The sequence below is a fragment of the Lepisosteus platostomus genome, chromosome 14, assembly GCF_059453375.1.
Source record: "Lepisosteus platostomus isolate fLepPlt1 chromosome 14, fLepPlt1.hap1, whole genome shotgun sequence".
NCBI classification, from domain to species: domain Eukaryota; kingdom Metazoa; phylum Chordata; class Actinopteri; order Semionotiformes; family Lepisosteidae; genus Lepisosteus; species Lepisosteus platostomus.
In genome coordinates, this window is record NC_142624.1 from 30,969,010 (window position 1) to 30,990,329 (window position 21,320).

The 21,320-nt window shown below is 40.0% G+C and overlaps 1 protein-coding gene across 1 annotated transcript; it reads right to left on the reverse strand.

The window, feature by feature from the left end:
• Positions 1–1,269: 1,269 nt before the first annotated feature.
• On the reverse strand, positions 1,270–21,318 carry cavin2a (caveolae associated protein 2a). The gene is made up of 2 exons (XM_088605611.1): positions 20,496–21,318; positions 1,270–6,116 (listed from the first exon to the last, which is right to left on the reverse strand). Exons 1-2 carry the CDS (start codon positions 21,003–21,005, stop codon positions 5,289–5,291), a joined length of 1,338 nt encoding a protein of 445 aa, XP_088461737.1. The 5' UTR covers positions 21,006–21,318; the 3' UTR covers positions 1,270–5,288.
• Positions 21,319–21,320: the final 2 nt, after the last annotated feature.

The following is a 21,320-nucleotide window of genomic DNA, read 5'->3' on the forward strand; positions in this document are numbered from 1 at the left end:
TTAAACCCTCTCATTTACCCTCCCTACATAGGATGTGTCATTTTGGATTCCATAAAAGTGTTCACTGAAGAGGGCCTCAAAGAGGACATATACCATCCTTTAACAGAGTACAGGAGGAACAGGTAAAGAAGCAGAGAGCTGAACGGGCGAGTCCAGAGAGAATCTGAAACTGGGCTCTTAAGCTACACCTTTTTGTACATTTTAGTACATCATTTGAGTGAGACATCAAAGTTTTGCACAGACTTGCAAATTAACATTTTAAAACAAATATCTAACTCATCAAAGTAGTGAAATCGGGAAGCTGTGCTTTAAGGTCCAACACTAGGAACTGAATTTCACAGTTCGTGCACTTTACATTCCTTGCGGTAGTCTGATTTCCCCCACCTGATGGCGCCACAGCATCAGATATTAGTAGTTTTTTGCAAGCTTGAACGTGGGTATGCTGAGTGGGGCGGATCCCTCTCGCTGCAGAATTGCCATGTGTTCTATGGTAAACCCACAGCACATATAATTGTGAGGAAGGCTGCAGGCTTGTTCCCATGTTTTCAAAGTGTAGTGCTTGTGAAACTGTTCATATGGAGTAGACTTTTTTGACAAAGTTATAATATAGTTCCTTTTGGAATGAAAGTACATTCTTAGCAAACTAGAAACTTGACAGTTCTTACGTTGGTGGTTTCAGTATAAGTTTTGGTATGCATTTACCTTTTGTTTAATGTATACTGAACGTTAAAGGAATTCAGGGCTCTGGAGTGTCATTATTCTTCCTGCTATTATTCAGCTCGGTGGAGTTTCAGCCAAGCAACTTCCCAACACTAGCTGGAAAGGCAGGGCAGCTGCTTCTGTTTTTTTGGGGATGAACTTAATGGTGTTCTGTCAGGAACCAGCTATCCCATTGTTATGCTCCTGTTGTGTTTCTTTGCTTTGTCAGCTATATTCTTCACATCAAATACAGCCCCACCTACCCTCCCCCAAAATTCAATCCCTCGCTTTTAGTGGTCTGACTTTGCATTATGCAACTGTGTAGAAGTTGGTTTCTTTAGAGTTTGGGAGTGTTGGTAACATTTTGTGATGCCAATCATCTTTGAGAGTATGCTATAGGTTATATGTCCAGGTATTGTTTGGATTGGAGCTATAGCAGTGGAGATATGAGGGGTAACAGTTGTTCTTCAACAGAGGTAGTTCCTGTACTTGGGGAAGGACTGATTGTTTTTATGCCTTGGGGGGTTGATCTTCAAAATGTATTAGAAGAATGATAAAAAAACATGGAAAAATTGTGCAAATTCTTTATTTTATACTTTTGAAAAAATGTTTTAATACAATGCAATGGATTACAGAAAGGCAATATAGCACAGTAGCAGTGAATCTTCCATGGTAAGAAACTCTTTGGTATCATTGATAACTATTAATAAAATCATTAAGACAATATATACTTCTATATATTACTGTGTCATCTGCAAGGTTAGCACTTGAAAAACAACATACATGTCATTGATTTGTGTGAGATAAAGTAAAATAAAAAATTAAGAAAAGCCATCCCTTTAGAACAAAATCACACATTTCTGTACTCATAATACAAAGTGGGAAATCCTACACTGGGTCACTATTATAGAACTCCCCTAAAGAAATATAATTTCAGTAGTTTCATATAAAAATCCCTATGATATAATCCATCGTGATATTCTAACACTTTTTAAAGCATTTGATCTATTATGTAACATGGCATGTGGTAGGTCCAAAGCATATGGTGTCTTTGCACTGAGTATAAAGTTGTCTTATCTTTAATAAAACTTGTCAACTCATGTCAGATTAAGACCCCTTGAAACTCTACATCACTTAATTTTCACACTCAACTACGTACTTCAAAGTCTTTCTACCTCTCTCCTGGAGTTTAGTTAACAGCTATTAAACCAGTTGGGCAGGTTAGTCATTTCAAATTGAATTACCTTCCATGACACAGCCTGGTTACTTTTTCCTTCACATCGCTAACTGTGGACAAGTATTCTCTGTCTGACATCTCTGGCAGTGAGGGAGAAGGCAGAGAAATTAAGAAATAATTATATGGGAGGGGGGAAAAGATGTGTTGCATTGGTTGTAGAGGCAAATGTTTCTTCAATGTATGTGAGGTAAAGATGGTTTTATCTATCTCCATATCTACTGTGATGCAGCTCTGAGGAGTCGCAGAAATGCACGTCTATGTTTATAAAGCTTTATTCACAGCATGCTGCTCAGTTCCCTCTGAAGTTTTTTTTCTCAAACATAAAAATCTAGAAGGACTGAAAATAAAAATCTTAGGGTATAAATAAATGGTTTTGCTACATTGACATGCCAGCATTTGTTAACGGTGAATAGTTTGGAGTGTTTATTTTTTTCCCACTGAAGTTTACAAATCTACACTGCGCTGGTTGCTTTGTAAACACAATTCAGCTCTGTATGTGTGATATGGAAATGTGTTGGATTCCAAAGCTGTTTTTTAGAAAATCTCTGTTCAAAACCCTCCAATGTCTTCTCTCAATTTCTCTCTCTCTCTACCCCTCCCAGTATTGCTCCCTTTATCAGTCAGTCTTGTCTTGACTGAAAGATGCCTCTGCTGAGCTGTTGCCCAGAGGCTTGCCTAAGAGCAGCACACCTGGATCTGACGCCCCCCAAAATCAAAACATTTAATGGAAACTAAGCCATCAATCCTACCTGTAGAAGAATGCACTCATCCTTCTTCCTTACCAATTATTTGGCAAAATGAAACTTTGACAAATTGAAAAATAGTTGGAAGAGATGCTTTTTTTTAAATTAACAAAAATAAAAGATTCTCTGCATTCCATCACGTGTGCCCACCTCTCCACGCATAAAACTAGAGCTAAATCCATAACAGTGCAGCCTTGCTCACAACTACAAAAGAACTGTTTAACCATTTCACCTGTCTGCTCCTATGTGTAACCAGAGGGACTGGTGAATCTCAGATCTGCGGTTTTCAGTCTGCTGTGTAACGGTGAAGGGAGCAGGCTTTGCAAGCAGGAGCTGGGCCTTCCTTCTGCAGCTCACTACCTCAGTTTAGAGGTATTCTGTTAATAGTGTTTAATGAATAAACCCTTAACAGCTGAAGAAGTATGATAGGCCCTATGACTTCCAGTTGATCTCGATCTTTCTCATAGTTTAATGTTCTCGATGACATCTACAGCGCTTTCACTGCTGTGCTTTTTCTATCTCCTTTACCTGCTGTGAATGGAGAAACTGTGATCGTTTGCTATAATCAGCTGCTGTATTCTGATGTTGAGACAGGTGTGCTTTCATAGGCTGGTGCTCTAACTGCGGCAGTTGTGCTTATGGAAAGAAATATGGCCAGGTTACATTTGGACAGTTCAGAAACTGACAGCATGGTCTGATACATCTTTCAACTATTAAGACCGGCTAATTTAACCCCCTTTTCAGATATAGATTTTATGGTTTGTGAGCCCCCACTTCTGTACTATATTTGGTGTATTTTTGTACTTCTTTTTTTTTTACTTGATTATTGATGATGTACTTGATTTTAAAAAGATTGCTGTATTTGCTTTTTTAATGTGTTCAGATGGGGGGGGGCAGTGTAATTCCATTCTGCCAGTTTTGTGAAGACATTTTATGTTTATGTACTGCTTCAAAGTTATTTGAAAATTATCTACAGCAGTTATATATACAGTACAGTATACATCAAGTATAAACCAGCCCCACTTCTTTGATTGTTTCAGGCGCAAACTAAACCTACATCTGTGAGTCTCTTTTGTTTACTTTGTCAAGATTATTATGAAGTGTCTCTCAGTTTGCAGTTCTGTTTAGACTAGATGTTATGTTGTGTGTTGACGCACAATGCAGTTGCATTCTTAATGCCTGAGGTGGATTCTGCCATTCAGTGTATTGATTAGTACCTATCAGTAGTTTTGCTGGTTTTCTGTTGTTTTTTCTCTGGTATCCTTGATTGCAATGTAAGGCAGATTTGTAGATAAGTTTGAATCCTGTTTTGCTGTCAGAAGAATTTTGTGGAGTTGTTGGTCATATGCTGGAAGACATATTGATGGAGCGGAAGGCCCACATTTGTGCATTCAGGGAAAAAAAAAAGATTTTTTTAAAGAGAAAATTGGCTCTAGTTGTGAGTGTGTGCTTGTCTGTATCTGTATCTGCCCTGCAATGGACTGGTGTCCCATCCAGGTGTATCCTGCCTTGCGCCTGTTGCTTGTCAGGATAGGCTTCGGCTCCACCACGACACTAAATTGAATGAAGCAATTGTAAAATGGATGGATGTTAGAAAAAAAACAATAATTCGTCTAATGTCTTATACTTCTACTGTTAGAATGGATTGCCACAGCTAACCTCTCAAGATTAGCTAAAGACTGAGAAGAATTATTTTCTAAAATCATAAACAAACATTTTATTGGGTATAGCTGAAACTCAAATGTTGTGTGTTGGGCTGAATGACACAAGTTTAGGCTTTACGTAGAGTAAACTCTTCTTTCAGGCTCAAAGCTTACGTTTGATAGAATGTGTTCAAAAATAAACTCTGCCAAACAAGGAGTGGTGGAAAAGATACAGTCATCCAAGGCCCTTTGCCTGCTCTGAGCCTGTGTGCTGTGCATAAGGTCTCTGCCTATATGCCTTAATGAATGTCTACCCACTCACCATTTTATAATAGTTTTTTGCTAAGTGGTTGTTCAAAACAAGCTGCTAAGATCAGCTTTGAAGCTTGTGTGCCTAAAGCATGATTCACAGCTTAATGTCTCTCCTTCTTTCGCTGCACTCACCCTCCCTTAACTTTTGCCCTCAACAACTGTCCTTCCTGCTGCTCAGTATAGCTGTTTCCTAACACAGAAGCAGTGCTTCCCACATAATCCAAGCCGGAGGGTATGAGTCAGAAAATCCTGGATCAAGGGAAAATAAACATGAAAGTGCACAATACAGATCACTTGTGCCAGAATCAAATCTCTTCTTCACACTAAATGTATTGATAGAGAAATAGCTACTAAGTTATAAAACAGATCTTGCAAAAGACCAAAGCAATCTGGATTTAGGACAACATGATTACAAATAACAGTATGGGTCAGGGGGAATAGTGATTTTGAAAGAAGAATCTTCAGAGTTCAGAAACGTTTTGGGCGTTTGTGAGGAGGGATTGGGTGGGAAAAGTCCTGTAGAAGGAATGTTGGAATCTTGTAGCTCAGGGATGTTCTCAGAGATAGGAATGCAGACCTTTATTCCTGGCCCTGAGAAAAGAATGAGGGGTGTGTGGATGTGTAGAGGGTCAGGGCAAGACTCATCGAAGGATATTAAGGGGTTTGATCTGAGGTGATCTCTGTCATCTTTTCTTCCGCCTTCCTGCAGGCTTCTTCTTCTTCTTGGTGGTGGAGCTCGTCATGTGGGAGAGTGGAGGAGAGGGTGTACTGGGGGTCATCATCCTCCACAATGGTGAGCTCTGCCTCCAGGCCACCAGTTGCCACACTGCTCTGTCGTGGGCTGGGCAGCTCCTCCTCTTCTTGCTCCTTCTCCACGGAGTCAGATGCAGATTTCCCCTCTTCAACCGCAGGGGCCAAGTGAGAGTGCACCACAGTAAAGGGGGCCTCTTCGTCTGGGCTACTGAGGGGTTCCAGCTCAATGGATGCAACAGCTGAGGGAGACTCCTCGGCTTTCGGAACAGTATCGCCGTCCCGCATTTTCTTAACATTGAAGGTGAGTGGTGAAACCTTGAAGGAAGAGCTCTTGGCACTGGGATTCTTCTGGTGGTTGGGAGTAAGACTTTTCTTGATCTTCTCACGCTTCTCTGGGGAGACTATCTTGGTACTGATCTTGCTCATCTTTTTCTCTATATTATGGCGGGAAAAGGCCTTTTTCAGGCTGTCCACCTTCTTCAGGCTCGAGCGCTTGATCTTCTCTGCGCGTGTCTGCTCCAGCCGTTCGCCAGGCTGACCCACTCCCACTACCTCCTCTTCCTCATCCTCATGGCCCAGCTCCTCGTCGGAAGACAGGCTGATTGTCTGCAGGGTCTCCTCCTGAGAGCGGTTGGCATCCACTGTGGGTGGCTCCTCCTCAGCCTCAGGCCCCCGGGGGTAAGGGACTGGGTCCTTCACGAAAACGCTGGACGGGATCTCGTTCTCCTCCTGAAAACGGGAATGACGAAATCCATCATGAATAATTGTGCACAGTGCTAAACAGAAGAATTGGTCACTTTCAGCTAATGGCAGCAAATTCTGTAAAATTGAAAAGCCTGTGAAGAACACCCGAATACCTTTTAACTCTGGTAATGCTATATTCACAAGGCTTAGTGTGAAGGTTGAAGTTTGGACTAAATCTTATGCACATGGTAAACATTCGATTTCCAAAACCACAAAATTGGTGTTACAGTGATATAATTGATCATTGATTTTAAATCCTACAATCCCGTAATGCTCAATTTAAACAATTTGCCTAGTGTATGGCAGCGGACTAGCTTTAAATTTCTATGGTATCCCTTTTATTTTTAGCAGATTTTCTGTGATGGTATTCCATCAGGGTATGCTGCCTTTGATAGCTGACTAGCTGCAGCATCTCTGAATCTTATATCGCTGCCTAGTTTGAGACAGGTCTTGTGACTTTTCCAGGTGTGCTGTGTCATAGCAAGTACAGTATCTGTGTCATCGGCAAGGTAAAAAAAACACAAAACTAAAGAAGCTCTAAGTAAATTTCTTATGTTCATGGAGTGGTTGGTCAGTCACTTCCTCATTCCCTCCTCCCTCTACTGCAGCACATTATAGAGGCTCTGCTCTCTTGTTATCCCAGCGTCACACTACATGACTCGACACGACTTCTAGTTGGAGGGCATGTCAAATTTAACAACTGCAGCTGCTGAATCTCACTGCCTTTTCTGTCCTAGAGGGTGTCAAATTATACGACTAGGAGTCACAAGGGGTGACTAATTTACATGATTCCCCCAACTTTTCATCATGGTTCCAAATCTAACTGATGTGTGGTGAGCGTTCTGGCTCACTATGGCTGCCATCGCATCACACAGGTGGGGCTGCACATTAGTGGTGGTGGAGGGGATCCCCATTACCTGTAAAGCGAATTGAGTGGAGTGTCCAGAAAAGCGCTATATAAGTGTAAGCAATTATTATTATTAGTCTCATATTGTGCCGCGAAAGTACCGCGAGGTCGCCTCATTTTGGCAGCCAATCAACGTGGAGCACACCTGAATAAGAAGAGGAGAACAGTACGAAAGTAAATGAACAACAAACACGAAATGACAAACACGAAACATCGAACAGACATCTGTGCTGGCTCCAAAGTTTCACTTCACTGTTTGTGGGCATTGTATGCATTGTACTTCCGGATGAGCGCTCACTGGCTGTTGACTGCCGCAGACACCCACCGTAGCGAGTCGCAGAGAGTCGTATGGGCTATTAAGAGCGCTATGACTGAGTTGCTAGGGGTGTCACACTACACAACTCACAGTAACAGCCGTGCGCTGCGACACTCTACAACTCGCTGTGATTTTCTTACTATTATGTAAATAAAGGCTACAACTGAAAATCCTAGGAAAAGTCGTGTAGTGTGACGCCGGCTTTAGAAATCGGAGATTTACAGCTCCTTCCTGGTTTTTAACTGTTACCTGATCATCTATGTACTCCCATTTAGTCAGGTGGCAAATCATTCCCCACAACTTTCTGGGGAATGTAGTTAAGATACGATGTGCTATAACAGTCTGTTCTGTCCTTTCTTCTATCTTCTTAAATAGACCATCTGAAATCATTGTCAGTTTCCACATGCTGAGCTTGGCTCCCTGTTTGCCTTGTGAAAATGCCAGCCATGATTTGCTTTGTATGCGTAAGGGAAAAGTCCACCATACATCTCAGCTGTTCTGCAGCTGCTCTGTCACTTTATATTAAAAAAGGATTATTATTGTTAACATACTAAAGCTTTAGATTCAAGTTTTTGCACCTTCCCATGAAGGCTAGGTCATTTTTAGACTGGGGATCACACAGACTTACACTTTGGAACATTCATACTTCAGAATCCAACTGTTAGACTCTACCTTTAATGCACTCCAGTTATTTATTTGTACCGGTTTGTACAGTCTAAATAATGCATTTACAGTTTAACAGATGTGATTCAAAAGCAGTGATTGTGTACTGAGGAATACCTTAGTGTTTCTGCATTGGGGGCACTACTGGCTTGTGGTGATTGAATGGATTGTGCCTGTGGTAGTTTTACACACAGGCCTGGAGCAGACCTACAGTATGGTACTGTTGTAATGTTAATAGTGAGAGTCCTCAGCACCAGCTGCACTCGGAGATTACAGGATACAGGGGTAACATTAAAGCTGTAAAGAACAGTGAATGAGTGAAGCAATGATGCTTGATAAAAACTGTTCCTATGGGAAAAATAAAACCAACTGAAACAAGATTGTGAAAACCTACCCTTTGACTGGTTTCACAATATTGCTGTTCTATATACTTTAAAATCTGTGTGTTTCTTTCCTCATTGTTACTCTCCTGGAGAAACGGTGCAACTAGCAGCACTGTGAGGAACAAGGGGAAGGAAGCCAAACAAAGTACCACTCAGATTTTCCACTGGCTTCTGGAGACCCTCCAGAAAAAGGAAGGGGAGGGGAAAGAACCAGTGAACTGCTTGTCCTTCCTGGCACGGAGCCGCTCCAGGAATCCCAGCAATGTGCAGGAGAATTAAAACCTTACCACTACCAAGGCCACATAGTTCACGAAACCTCCCTTCCCTTGTCTCTTCCAGCTTGTACCTCAGATCAGTTATTCCTCAATACTGCTGGGAGGCCATTTCCAGAGGAGGTTGGAAATCTGATCCAGATTTTGTTTTGTTTTTTTGTTTTACATTGAGGATCTTAATTACTCAGTTGAACTAATTATTTGTTAATTCTGTAGAACAACAACAGTGAGGCCAGCAGGACTGAAGACATTCTGCGCTGTTGTTAGGATGTGGGTCTAGTGAAGCTGCAGCTGGAAATTACTTTTCTTATTAGGGTCAAAATAATGGGTATGAATTACATCTGTGCACTGTGTTGTACGGTAAATAGATTCTGTTTAGCACTTAAATGCATTTATTTAACTTTTATTTATGAACTTACACTATTTAAATCGAAAAAGTGCTCCTCTTTGTTTTGTTTCAGAGTTACTCTATATGGCAAGAACATGTAATTAGCCAACATCTCAACCAGTGCTCACAAAAGTGATACGACTAGTCTGGTTCAACAAATGACTCATTGTTTGTGGACTAGCGAGTAAAGCCAGAATAACTGGAACTGGTTGTACTGACTGTTGGCCATCTCATGTCAATCAGTCCCAGCTCTACTTAATTTATAACCTAAATTACCAGTGCAGCATGTCAGTACATGGAATTGTGCTCCTTGTCACTCCCTGCCATAAACCTACAATGTAACTCAGACATACAGATGTACTAAAGCACAGTGACAGGAGACAACAGAAATTTCCTTTTAACAATAGGTAAAACGTCAAGTCCTGCAATACACAATGGATTGTCAAATGAAATTATAGTTAGGACCTCTGAGCACACTGCTGTCAAAACAGGCAAGTTTTTTTATGTGCTTTATACAGTGCAATAAAGACACAGATTACTATATTAGGAAATTAGTGCTATTGCCTCAGATCCCTTGGTTCCAGAGTTTGATTATGGCCAAGGGTGTCTTTTATGTGGAATATATATACAGTATACACAGTATGTTCTCTCTTTGTCCATGTGATCCTCTTTCCTCTCAGAGACATGTTTCTCTTAAGTGATACTTATATGTGATCTGCTTCTGTATGTGTCTGTTAGACTCTGTGATGGTCTTGTATTCTGTCCATGGAGAAGTCCCTGATCCATCTTTCATCTTCAGCTTCTGTGATATGCTATGAGTTGCTGTGTCACTTACCAGAAATGAGGAGCTTTCCTATAATGGATGGATGATTAATGGATCTTTTCTTTAAGTGCAATTACTGTTTGTGCTTTACCAGACTTTAGTGTGGGAGCAAAGTCTTGTATGGGAAAAAAAAACAACAACATTTGAATGAAATTGTTTTGAATTAGCTGGGCATAGTAAGAGTTTAGTTACACACAGGAAAAGATGAGTGAGTAAAGAAATGCAATCTTAGAATCTAAGAATTTAGGATGAACTGCTAGGTTATAGTGAGATGTATATGATTGAGATATAAAAATGAATATACTGTATGAGTAATAAAAACACTAAAATAGTTACAAACAAGAGGAGGCCATTTGGTAGTATCTTATTGATATAAGGATATCAGCTTCAATAATGTGTCATCTTTGTTCTATACTCTGTCTCCTGTTCTCAGTTTTCAGTGTGCTTACATGTAGTTTCCACTTGGGACCTTTGTTACAAATTTCACTATCAATTCTGAAAAAACCCACTGGGTTGATTTTTCTCAATGCCTTTTGGGGATGTTGAATACTTGTATCAGGTTCCCTTGTTGTCTTCTTTGAGTTTAATTTGTTACTGATAAATCTAAGAACTTAAAACCAGTCTTTTGTTTTACCTGAAAAAAAAGATTTAACAGCCTGAAGTAGAAACATATAGCTTTTTAGAAGGTGCTTGCCTTAGGACCATTGGAGTTTCAGGTATTTGGAGTAACCTGTTTGTCTCCTACTGCCTCAGGACAGCTGAAAGAGAGCGATTTCATAACTGAACTGAGAAAAACAAGAATTCACGCTCGCGAATGCCTTAAGATACTGAAGAAAATATTTTCAAAGTATTTGGAGATCATATTCCTTTATTATTAAGGAAATAATGAAAACTGCAATCCAGGACTGTTACATATACTGTAGATAACCTTTAAAACTGAGGAAAAGAGCAGCCACTTTCCCCAAAACAAAAGCAAATGAAAGACACTGTGAGTCGTTTGTAAATATTCAACAAGAGGGACCTCCTGAATGCATAGAGAATTAAAAGGGAATTTCATTTGCTAATTGTAGCTCTTTTCATTGACTTAGTGCAGCTTTCTGCGGCTGAAGCCTTATGGACGCCTCCTAAATAATGAAGGAAGCTGTAATCGGAAAGTCTGTGTAAACAACGCAGAGCCAGGCAGTGAAGACAAGTACAAATTCCCAGTTGATTAGTCACAGAGAGCTATAGTGCTGCTGCAATTGCAATTCCTCTCTTTCCCATGGAATGCCAGCCATGGCCCAGTGGTATGTTACACTACAAGGTTAGGAATGCACAGATTATAGCCCCCATACCTGGCTACTATGTGGGAGGGGAGGAAGGAGTGGTGGGAAGAAGACACCATTGCTTTCACACTGTGGAAATACTTTGAGATATAGAATAGTATGGTGGCAGGGTTGGCCAGTGGACAAAGTGCAAAGCTCCAAGTTTCGATCCCATATTGGAGTGTCTGTCTCTGGAATTTGCATGTTCTCTCCAAGTTCATGTGGCTTTTTGCTGGGTACTCTGGTTTCCACCAACTTTTTGAAAACGTGCAATGTAGGCTTGATTCGTTAATCTAAATGACCCCTTTCTTGAAGGGTGTGATCAAGAGTCTCTCATGCTTAAAAGGTTCGTTCGTAGTACAACAGGTTCTGGCTATGGGACGTGATGAGAAATAGAACCAGATGAGCACAATGAGTTGAGTGGCCTCCTCCTGTTTGTAGCCATTCTGATGCTTTGATGGTCTGTTAATACTAAACCGGGAACATCTTTAAGAGTAGTTAATTATATTATCCCTGTGCTTGCCTCTCAAACTTTCAGATGCAATTGAGTGAAAAAAAGGGCTGCGATGATGAAAAAAGCAATGTTGATCTGCCTCACAGCTTTTCTGACTAGTCCTGCTATTTTGCTTGTCTCTGAGATCTCGGATATATAATGGGATCTTTTGGACAGATTATGGATAATCTCCTTCATAAACTCATATAGCCCTGCCTTCACATCTATCTATTGCATTCAGAGCGTTGGCATCTTAAGATCACTATTTGTTGTGTAAATATTTGCGTTCTCCATGATATTCTGCATCATACCTTGCAAGATGTTCTACATGCCACAGTTTTCATCTCCATATCAAACCTGCTCAATTTAGCACAGTATGCAGACAGAAGAATAAAATAAACTACAATTCAAATGGTACACAATAACATTCTACAATAGTGAGTGTCACTCTTTTTTCAAAATAGGATAAACTCTAAGGAAGAGTTTTTCTATATCTCACTTCTTGCAGGGCTATCTAGTAAAGCGAAGAACATCTAGAAGCTTTCTCTTCTTGCGAAGAATAAAACCAGCGCTGTCAGGCTTGCATGTTCCTCTGGCAGATAACAATATTTTCCTACATTGATGTGTTTTATTCATAGAATTGCAATAAGATACGAGAAGTTATCTATGTAGTTTTTAGCAGGGCTCATGTTGTTTTTCCTGTTAGCTCCAGGGCTTGAGGTTAGTCTTATTATTTATCTGTTGTTCACGTGGTGTTCTTTGAGAGAAACCCCACCTCCTCTCCATCCTGCTGTCACCTCCCCTCTCGTGTTTCCTGCGTCAGTACTGAGTAACAAATCCACTGCCTCCCTGAGCGAGCCTTTTGGAAAGAACTGTGAAGACCACAGATCATGAGGTCAGCACAAAGATAGCTTTTGTGCAGAATCAATGGCTTTATTCTATAGAAGCCAGTTTGCATAGATAATAATAATCTAAATTAAGAACAATGCAGGGGTAGGGTGGGGTTTATCTCAAAATAACACTGTTTTTTTCAAGTGTAATCTGAGAATGAATTAAGAGCAGAGGTTTGTTTTGCAAACACCTATATTTCTAGCTTACAGCGAGAAATTCATCTACAAATGCTGAGATGCTAACAGCAACAAAACCTATGTCAAGCATGTTTAGCGAAATAATTTTTAAGCTCTCGGTATTAGTCAGGATTGGTACTGTTACTATCCAAGGCCCTTAATGTTTGCACCCACTCTTATGTTCTTAAGCTCTAAACAGTGTTTTGTTCTCAGGATAATAAATTTATGAATATTATGGCCGCTTACTTAAAACTGATCCTTTATAAAGTACAAACTGTATTCTACGTCTATGTGCTAAAATGAGTACAATATAACATAATGAAATACGGAAATATTTAAACCACACCACATTACTGCTGTTTTAATAAAATTAAGTATAATATATTTTCTTTGCTTATTAAGCTCTGGCCAAACTGTGGGCCCGATGATGAGGTACAGAGCATTTCCGTTCCCAGAGGGCAGTGTTTTCCCAATGAAAACAGACGTGTTGCTAGGGAAATAAGCAAGGAAAAGGCCTGTTATGATGAGAGACATTGGAGCAGAGAGATCTATCTAGCTTGTTGTGTGCAACAAGGATAAAAAATGCTCCTTGGGCGTAAGGTGAAGATTTTCAGGGCATATTTACCATATAGAATATGAAACAATCTTTTTCTTGCTGGGTTGCAAGACATAATGGTGGTTTGAGGACACATGTGGGACAAAAAAGTATTTTTTCCTTTTATGGAGAACTCTAAAACTGAAAGAACTTACTTGGGACTGCTCTTGACAAGATTTAGAAGCCTGACTTGTGCACACTTGTTTTCTACTCAACCTACATTAGCTTATGATCTAGAAGAGTGATTTAATAGATTAGGTGTATGGCAGGGAAATGAACTGACTTGATTTTAGTTTGCCCCCTTAAATACCTCAGTGCAAAAGAGGCCACCCAGCAGTTCCTTAGAACAAATTCATCTTTTGCTTGCTTTGCATACTAAGCAGTGTTCTCACTATTAGAAGTGCCTCCTAATAGTTGACATTACACTTGGTTAAATGTTGTTATTGTGTTTTGCCCCTTTATGAGCGATATATGTATAAGCAGTAATTATGAAGAAACACAATGATGGTGCAAGGGCATGGAGTTCTGACAATCATGCCAAGTGAAGTGCAGATTATCTCCCAGTTATAATACATCCCCTTCTTTCACTTTCACAAAAAAATAGGAAACACTATTTATTCTTCAATGTATATATTTATTGCCAGTGTGTTACAATATAGGGTTTTGCTCAATAGAGATAAAATATAAAGAGATTAAGTGTCACAAAGACACAATATTTTCCATTCTGCTTTGGATCACTGTTGGTGTTCTAGGGCTTATTTGGTGTGAGGCTGTAATGATGACGTAATCCTCTGGAGCTTGAAAAGCATTGCAAACCTGCTGGGTTGCATAACTACCTTTTTGGCTAAAATTTGTTTGCCTGTCTGTGTGAACTCACAACTTCAGAGTGCTGGGGGGTGCCTGAGAGTTGGTGCATTGAATTCTGGCTATGAACAAATTTCACACACACCACTGGATCTTGTGATAAACCCACAAATCACCAAAGAGGTTCACTGTGCTAACATTGCTCTCTTTTGAGAGCCATCATATCGTCTCAGTCCTTTACGAAACTTTGAAAAGATGAGATATTTCTTCCAAAACCTTAGAAATATCATTGGAATCAAGTTGAAATATGTGTATGTACAGTATCTTGCATACATTCATTTTCAGAACTCTTTACAGATAAACCCCTGTATTGCTTGTGCAAAAAAAAAGGTGCAAAGCCATTGTTCTTCCCAAAAGAAAAGTATCTTCCAGTTAGCTTTCTGGTGCTATTATCTCACTGTATTTTGTACAGAAAATCAGAAGGTCAAACTTTGTCCTTGTTGTACCCCACAGTCTGGAAGTGTTGGCAACGTGGAGTGCTGTGATTACCAGGAGCCAGGGTGCAAAAAGTCAGGCATGCTTGCACTCAGCACTCATACCTCTGCGGCCCAGTGCAAGGCTCTCTGCACCTGGTGCACAGGCACATTCCTCCCTGAGCAGATACTGTAATGGAGGACATAATTTCCTTGTTTTTCTGGAAGCTATGGTTCCATTGAGTTGTGGATTTAAAGACCAGTGATAGCTCTGTGTCCGTGCTGACTGGATGGTGATAACCAGGTATCACCTTCATTTCCACAAATTAAGAATAATTTTTAAGGTAGGACGGAAGGATTTTTTCCCACTTGTTTAGGCCTACAGTAACGCCAACTTCAGCTCTGTCCCTAACCCCTGTAAAAGTGGTCAACATCAGCACTCTGTGGAAATGCACAAGCCATTTCAGGTCATTATCTTTGAGTTTGACCCTTAATTGTTATTGATCATTTGCTTAGTATTCCCACATAGCTCTAACATGACTTGCAATTTCACAGATACCTTTCCCGTCCTCACGCCCCACCACACAGTATTTTGTCTGCCAAGATTTACAATAAGAAAACAAATATGTAATTAGCAATAAAACATGACTGTCTCCAGGGGTCTTGCACAGTGCTGTGTAAGCTCTTGCCTCACAATGGACAGTTCTAACAGCTGAGAAGGTGAGAGGTGGTCAGCAGTAGCTGCCAAGAGTGTAGAAAACACCAAACAAACATCTTCGAATTAAACAAACTGAATCTAATTTTGCTTATATATTTTCATTCTGGAGGTGTGTGCCTTTTCTGCAAAACAACTAATTAGAGCTGCGGTAGCATCACAGAATTCACGCATGTGTGTCTTTATTGCCAGTGTACTGTATTGGGGTACTGTATAACTGTATTGGGGTTTGTTCCATAGAGTTAAAATCTTAAATGTCATAAAGACACTATATAATTTATTTACAGTTGGTATATCACTATATACAGTATGCATTTGTTTCATGAAAAAGAAGGAATTTTAAAATTTCACTTAGACATAACATAAAATAAGCACTGTATCCTCGGTAGAGACAATGTTTAACTTTAATTTACTTTCCTAAGGGACATGTACAGTAACTGTATATTTTTTTGGGGAAAAGGTAAGTCTGCTTTTTTGCTTCAATTTAAACCCCGGTGTCTTAAATACTGATATTTATTAAATCTGTTCTTTATTAATCTGTTTCCAGATGTTAATCTGTGGTAGATTTTAAATCAATCATGACATTATTTGTTAATTTCAAACCTAACACTTTTGCAGAGCCAGAAACAATTAAAGTGCTTTCGTTAAAGATGTTAAGATTTTACTTAAGGGTTTAATTGAGTAATTTAGAGCTCAGCTGGAAGAAAAGATACAGAGGCGTAATATAGGGATTGAAAAACTGCTATAAAATTAAAATGTGCCTGGTACTGCCTCTATCCTATGAACTGATGAACAAAGAAGTTGTTCATTTGTTACTTGACTTTTGTTGTAGGAGACTTTTGTTGTTTTCCAAAAGGGATGAGTTGTAATGGACCCATATGCAGTTTTATGTCAGACCTGCAAAACCCACAGTCTGTAAAATGCAGTAAACTCAGGGCAGTCAGTTAACGAGACACTCCTCTCAATACAGATTGCCTTCTCCCTCGTAAAGCCTACTTATTGTTTTTGTTTTTCAACATTCATGATTATATATTGAAGGCAGCTCATTACAGAAATTTGAGAGTCACTGGTCTCTCAAAACCCTGAAGGAAAGATATAAATTACAAAGAAAAAAAAATGGTTTCATGTTTCTTCCACTCCGTTGAAAACCGTTTCTTATTTAATGAAAGCTTTCATTTTTCTTAGGCCGGGTGAGCCATATATGGGCAAAGCTCAGAACTCCAGATCTGTAAGGCAGGAGTGTACTCACATAGCTCTAATTCTGAGCACTACTCTATGACCTTCTTTCCCAAGACTATATTAAAAGAACTGAAATCACAGAAGGTATTTATGGATGTTTTCAATAGCCTTCATGAAAAATCTCAGAGATAATTGAACTCACATATTATTTTATAATTACAAGACATAATAAGTAATCAGTTTGGACACTCAGATCTCTGTGAAAAAGCCCTGAATTATATACTGCATATTCATGCATAGGTTTATGCAATGCCACAAGGTCGCAATTTCTTTGCTTGTCAAACCACGGGATCACAAACTCTCTGTCATTACTCTACTGTAGCACTTGGAAAGCTATGCAGAGAATAATATGACTCTGGCAGTACTAAGCCGATTACAGTCTTCTCATTCTGCCATGTATCTGAAGTGAAAGCTGCACACCAGTATGTGTAGTGCTCCTGAGAGCAAGTGTAGCTCTCTGCAGACCAGACATTTTCCAGAACAAACCTGCCTGCACAACTGCTCCTCGTGTATACAGACCTCCACAGTGTCTTCCAGGATGTATGGAATTAATTGCGGTTGCTTTGTAAATCAACCGGGATGCGTTAACTGGTGCTTGCAAGGCGTTCTCCATGAGTCAAAGTTTTTTTTAAAAAACAAAGATGTAGAAAGTGAGAAGATGTTAACAAAATGTGAATCTGTTGGCTGTTTTCATAAATAGCCCTATGTTTCTCAGTAATGTTTGTATTGGTGGTGGTGGAGGGGAGTCCCCATTACCTGTAAAGCTCTTTGAGTGGAGTGTCCAGAAAAGCGCTATATAAGTGTAAGCAATTATTATTAATTATTATTATTATTATTGTAGTTAGTTACTTAGTCATGTGCTGCAAAACAAAATGATAAAAATACAAAGTATTATTATGCTGCTGATGTAAAATAGAGTTGTGGGCTATGTCTGAATGTTGTTCTGAATATTTAAATAAAAAAGATATACTAACATGAATTTATCAGTGCATGACAAATAACCTGATTGTGACTGATATCAATATGCAAACATTATGCAGGGGTCCCTAAGCCAAAGAATCCAGTGTGATTTGTAGGTCTCCTGAAATCCTCAACAGCGCAAGACCTCAGGGAGAGGGTTAAACATGCTCAATTAAGGATCAATAAGAGTGATGTACCACTTCTGCACAGCTCTGAAGCTGTTACTGAGTAACAGTGAGACACAGTGGGAAAATTCATGACTGGCCATGGTTGCAGCAGTTACTAGGAGGGGTTAAGAGCTAGTTCACTATGCAAATGTTTATTAGAATGACATCAGTTTTTCTCTAAACATTGCATGACATCCTGCCAAAGTAGAGCCCTTCAGGCGTGCCAATGGAAATCCAACTTAGAATATGGAAAACACCTGCAGTGCTGTTCCCGTGGAGAATCGCTACAGTAGGCTGTGGGCCACAGATAGCGCTCTTCAGCTTTGATCATTCCAAAATCCTTGTGGAAATCAACTGCTAGAGTTGACAAAGGGGCCTTTCTCTTTGCGTTAATGAATAAATGAATAAGTTGAGAACCTTAATGGCAAAAATGAGCACAAACACTTTCATTAAACAACAACGTACAGCAGAACACGAGAGAGGAACACAAAATAACTGCCTGCCTGGGAACAGAAGAGATGCCATCAATCCTTTTGATGTAGGACAGCAAAGAAAAATGTTGAATATTGTAAATCATGGATTTTATGTTTTTTAAGAGTTTTGCTACTGCATTAACTAATGTAACTGGTGTAAAAGTAAATGTGAAAAAACAGACAATGGTGTGTTGTTGGGCCAGCTGACACTTCTGCTGGTCCTGTTGGTCCTTCATATGGGCTACGAAATCATGTAAATTTGAAAATTAGGAGAATAGACGTTCTGATCCGTAAAATCTGGTCCAGTGAGCATATGGCAGGACTTGGATAACTGCTAACATGTTGAATTTTCTTTGTCTTGTTTAAATGCTCTTATTGGGACATCTATCCATTCATTATCTTTCCAAATAGAAAGGCCTACAAACCATTTAATAATTTTAACAATACGCTTCTTTTTGTGTTGCATTCGTGAATGAAACATTATATCAAATTAAAAATTAGTAGCCCATTCATGAAAGAATAAGTGTAGTTACCTAACTCAAGCAACTCTTATAGTAAATGTTTGTATAAAAATAAAAAGTATATCAGTAATCAACAATGCAAGTAGACGGCACAGCCATAAGTAACAGTGTAATGAGGTTCAGCAGCAACCATTCCATTACATACATTAGGGCTGTTATGGGACCTCACAATAAGATGAAACAAAAAACTTTAGCTCTATTCTCAGCAGGGAGGAGAGGGAAATGAGATCTGCAGCACAACACAAAGCACAAAATGCAACAAGATAGGCAGCGGTACAAACACAGGGTGACAAGCAGCTTGACTTGGTGCATCTGGTCCAGACAGTCAGTGTGAAGACCGATATTTATAGTACAGGCTAGGAAAGTCCATAGGAATCCTAGAGTCTCCAGGAGTCATTGATTAAAGCAAGAGCTACATCTATCGTTATCTGAATTCAAAAGGAGTTCATTCTCAGTAAGCAGGTCTGACACTTTTCATAATATCCAATACTTGTAATTTAGGAAATTATGAAATGTGTGATAACTGATTACTGCCAATGAGCTCCATTTGTGCTGCACAGATATCACAGCCCTCTCATGGCTGCTTGTTTCAATATGGTAGAACTCGATATTTTTCTTGACTTCTAACATCCTTAGATAGCGTCTCTGATATCTGTGAGTAACAGAAACTTATTATGCATAATAGAAGAGCAAAAGTAGCAAAGAAAACGAATTAACTTTGTTTCTTTGGTGGTCATAACCCATCTGAAAGGAAGTTAATTTCCCATGGCAACACTGGAAAAACATTGCTATAGGCCACATTCATCGCAGAGCCACTGAAGACTGTATTGTTCAGTGATGGAGGAATAATGTTCGTGTTCATGATCCTAACACCTGTTTGGTTACACGGTTAACTTGAGGTCTTTGAAATCAAGAATTGGTAAACAGTAACTTGAATGCACCTGATGTTTCTTTCACAGGCTTTTGAAATAGTTTAGATTACGCTCAATTACTGCTTCCAGATGACTGCAGGATTCATTCAATCCAGTCCTTTTGTTTCCAGCAAACTTTCAAGTTGCAGACTTCCAGTTTTAACAGTAAATATTACAACACAGCTGCAGAAGCTCAAGAACACCTTGTGTCATTCTTTCCTAAACCACAGTTCCAGGGATATTTTTAATTTTTGTTTTCACTGTATGAAACAGGAAATTCTTAAGCATTACCTTCTTTACAAATATTCATTATTACAGCAGTAATCCAAAGTGCAGGTGAAACACACCTGCATGCACACACATGTAATCTGAACAATACACACGTACAGAAAGCTCACCAACTATGTTACTACCTATTTTTGTGACATTGTTTTTACCACACCTTGAATTTCAAGTATTATTCTGCTGACATTTATGCTTCTAGTCAACCTGAACATAACATAGTTTTCAATCTCTTCCTGTGGTATAAAAGTCAGGGATACCTTATTTGGTTAACAAACACTGCACAGAAGTGCTCTTGCATGGCTGTAAACCACCTGTTATGATTTATAAATGATGTAAACATGCTGCTACATAGCATAGTTATGGATACTGTCCACTGAAGGTATAGTTCAACAAGGCTTGTACTGTATATTCAAAGCAGCCACATGTTATAGTGTAACTTTTCAGCTTTTTATTATCCATGTCACAAGGATAGTCTTTTATGCAACACTGCTATGCACAAGGTCGACTGCCATTGTCAGCTGAAATTAAATGAACAAAAACCTGCTTTCTTTCACTATGTATGCTTCCCCAGTCCAAAGCCATCATCTGTAAGGGAGACTCCTTACCTGGAAAATGAGCACCTTAAAGTTGTTCCTCTTGAGAAGGTGGGCATGGTTGGCCTCTAGCTTCTTGACCTGGACAGCCTGCTTGTCCATCTTGTCCTTGACCTCTTTCATGTGGACAGAGACCTTGCGGGACTTCTCTAACAGCTTGCTGACCGTGTTGGAGGTGGAGGTGTGGCTCTTGGACAGCTTGGTCATGTCGCTTTGGATTCCCCTCACTGCAGTTTCCATCTCTGCCTGCCGCTGCTCCATCTTGTGCTGGTTCTCCTGCACCGTGTCCAGCATGTTGACCAGCTTGTCCAGCAGCGTCAGCACTGTGATGGCGTTGATCTGTGAGGAGCCTTCCCCTCCGGCCTCTCCAGTGCCCTTCCCGGCTGCCCCACCCGTGCCCAGCTGGTTGAGACTGTGGCTGGGGGAGGACTGAGTAGGACTCGGGCTGGGCACCACCAGATCCTGGGTCTCATGGGAATTGACTGCGCTGCTTCGCTCTGCCTGAACACCGTCTTCTCCCATCTTTACACTGTGCGCAGACTGCTTGCTCTCTCCCTTAGCCCTGGAACCTGATTTTCACTTTTCTCTTTTGCTTCACCACTCAAATGGGTTTATTCTTCACCCTTCTTCGTGTTGTCTCTTCTCCTGAGTTTCTTGTCTTGTCCCACCTAATAATACAAAAAGGAATGCAACCGTCGAAGTTTGCTCTCTTTTTTTTCCTCTGAAGCAGGCTTTAGGAAAAGTTTGCTTCTTTACTGCACAGCCTAATGTTCCCTCCCCTTTCCACAGAGTCCTCGTTTCTCTCTCTCTCTCTCAGTTCAGGCAGCTGCGCAGAGT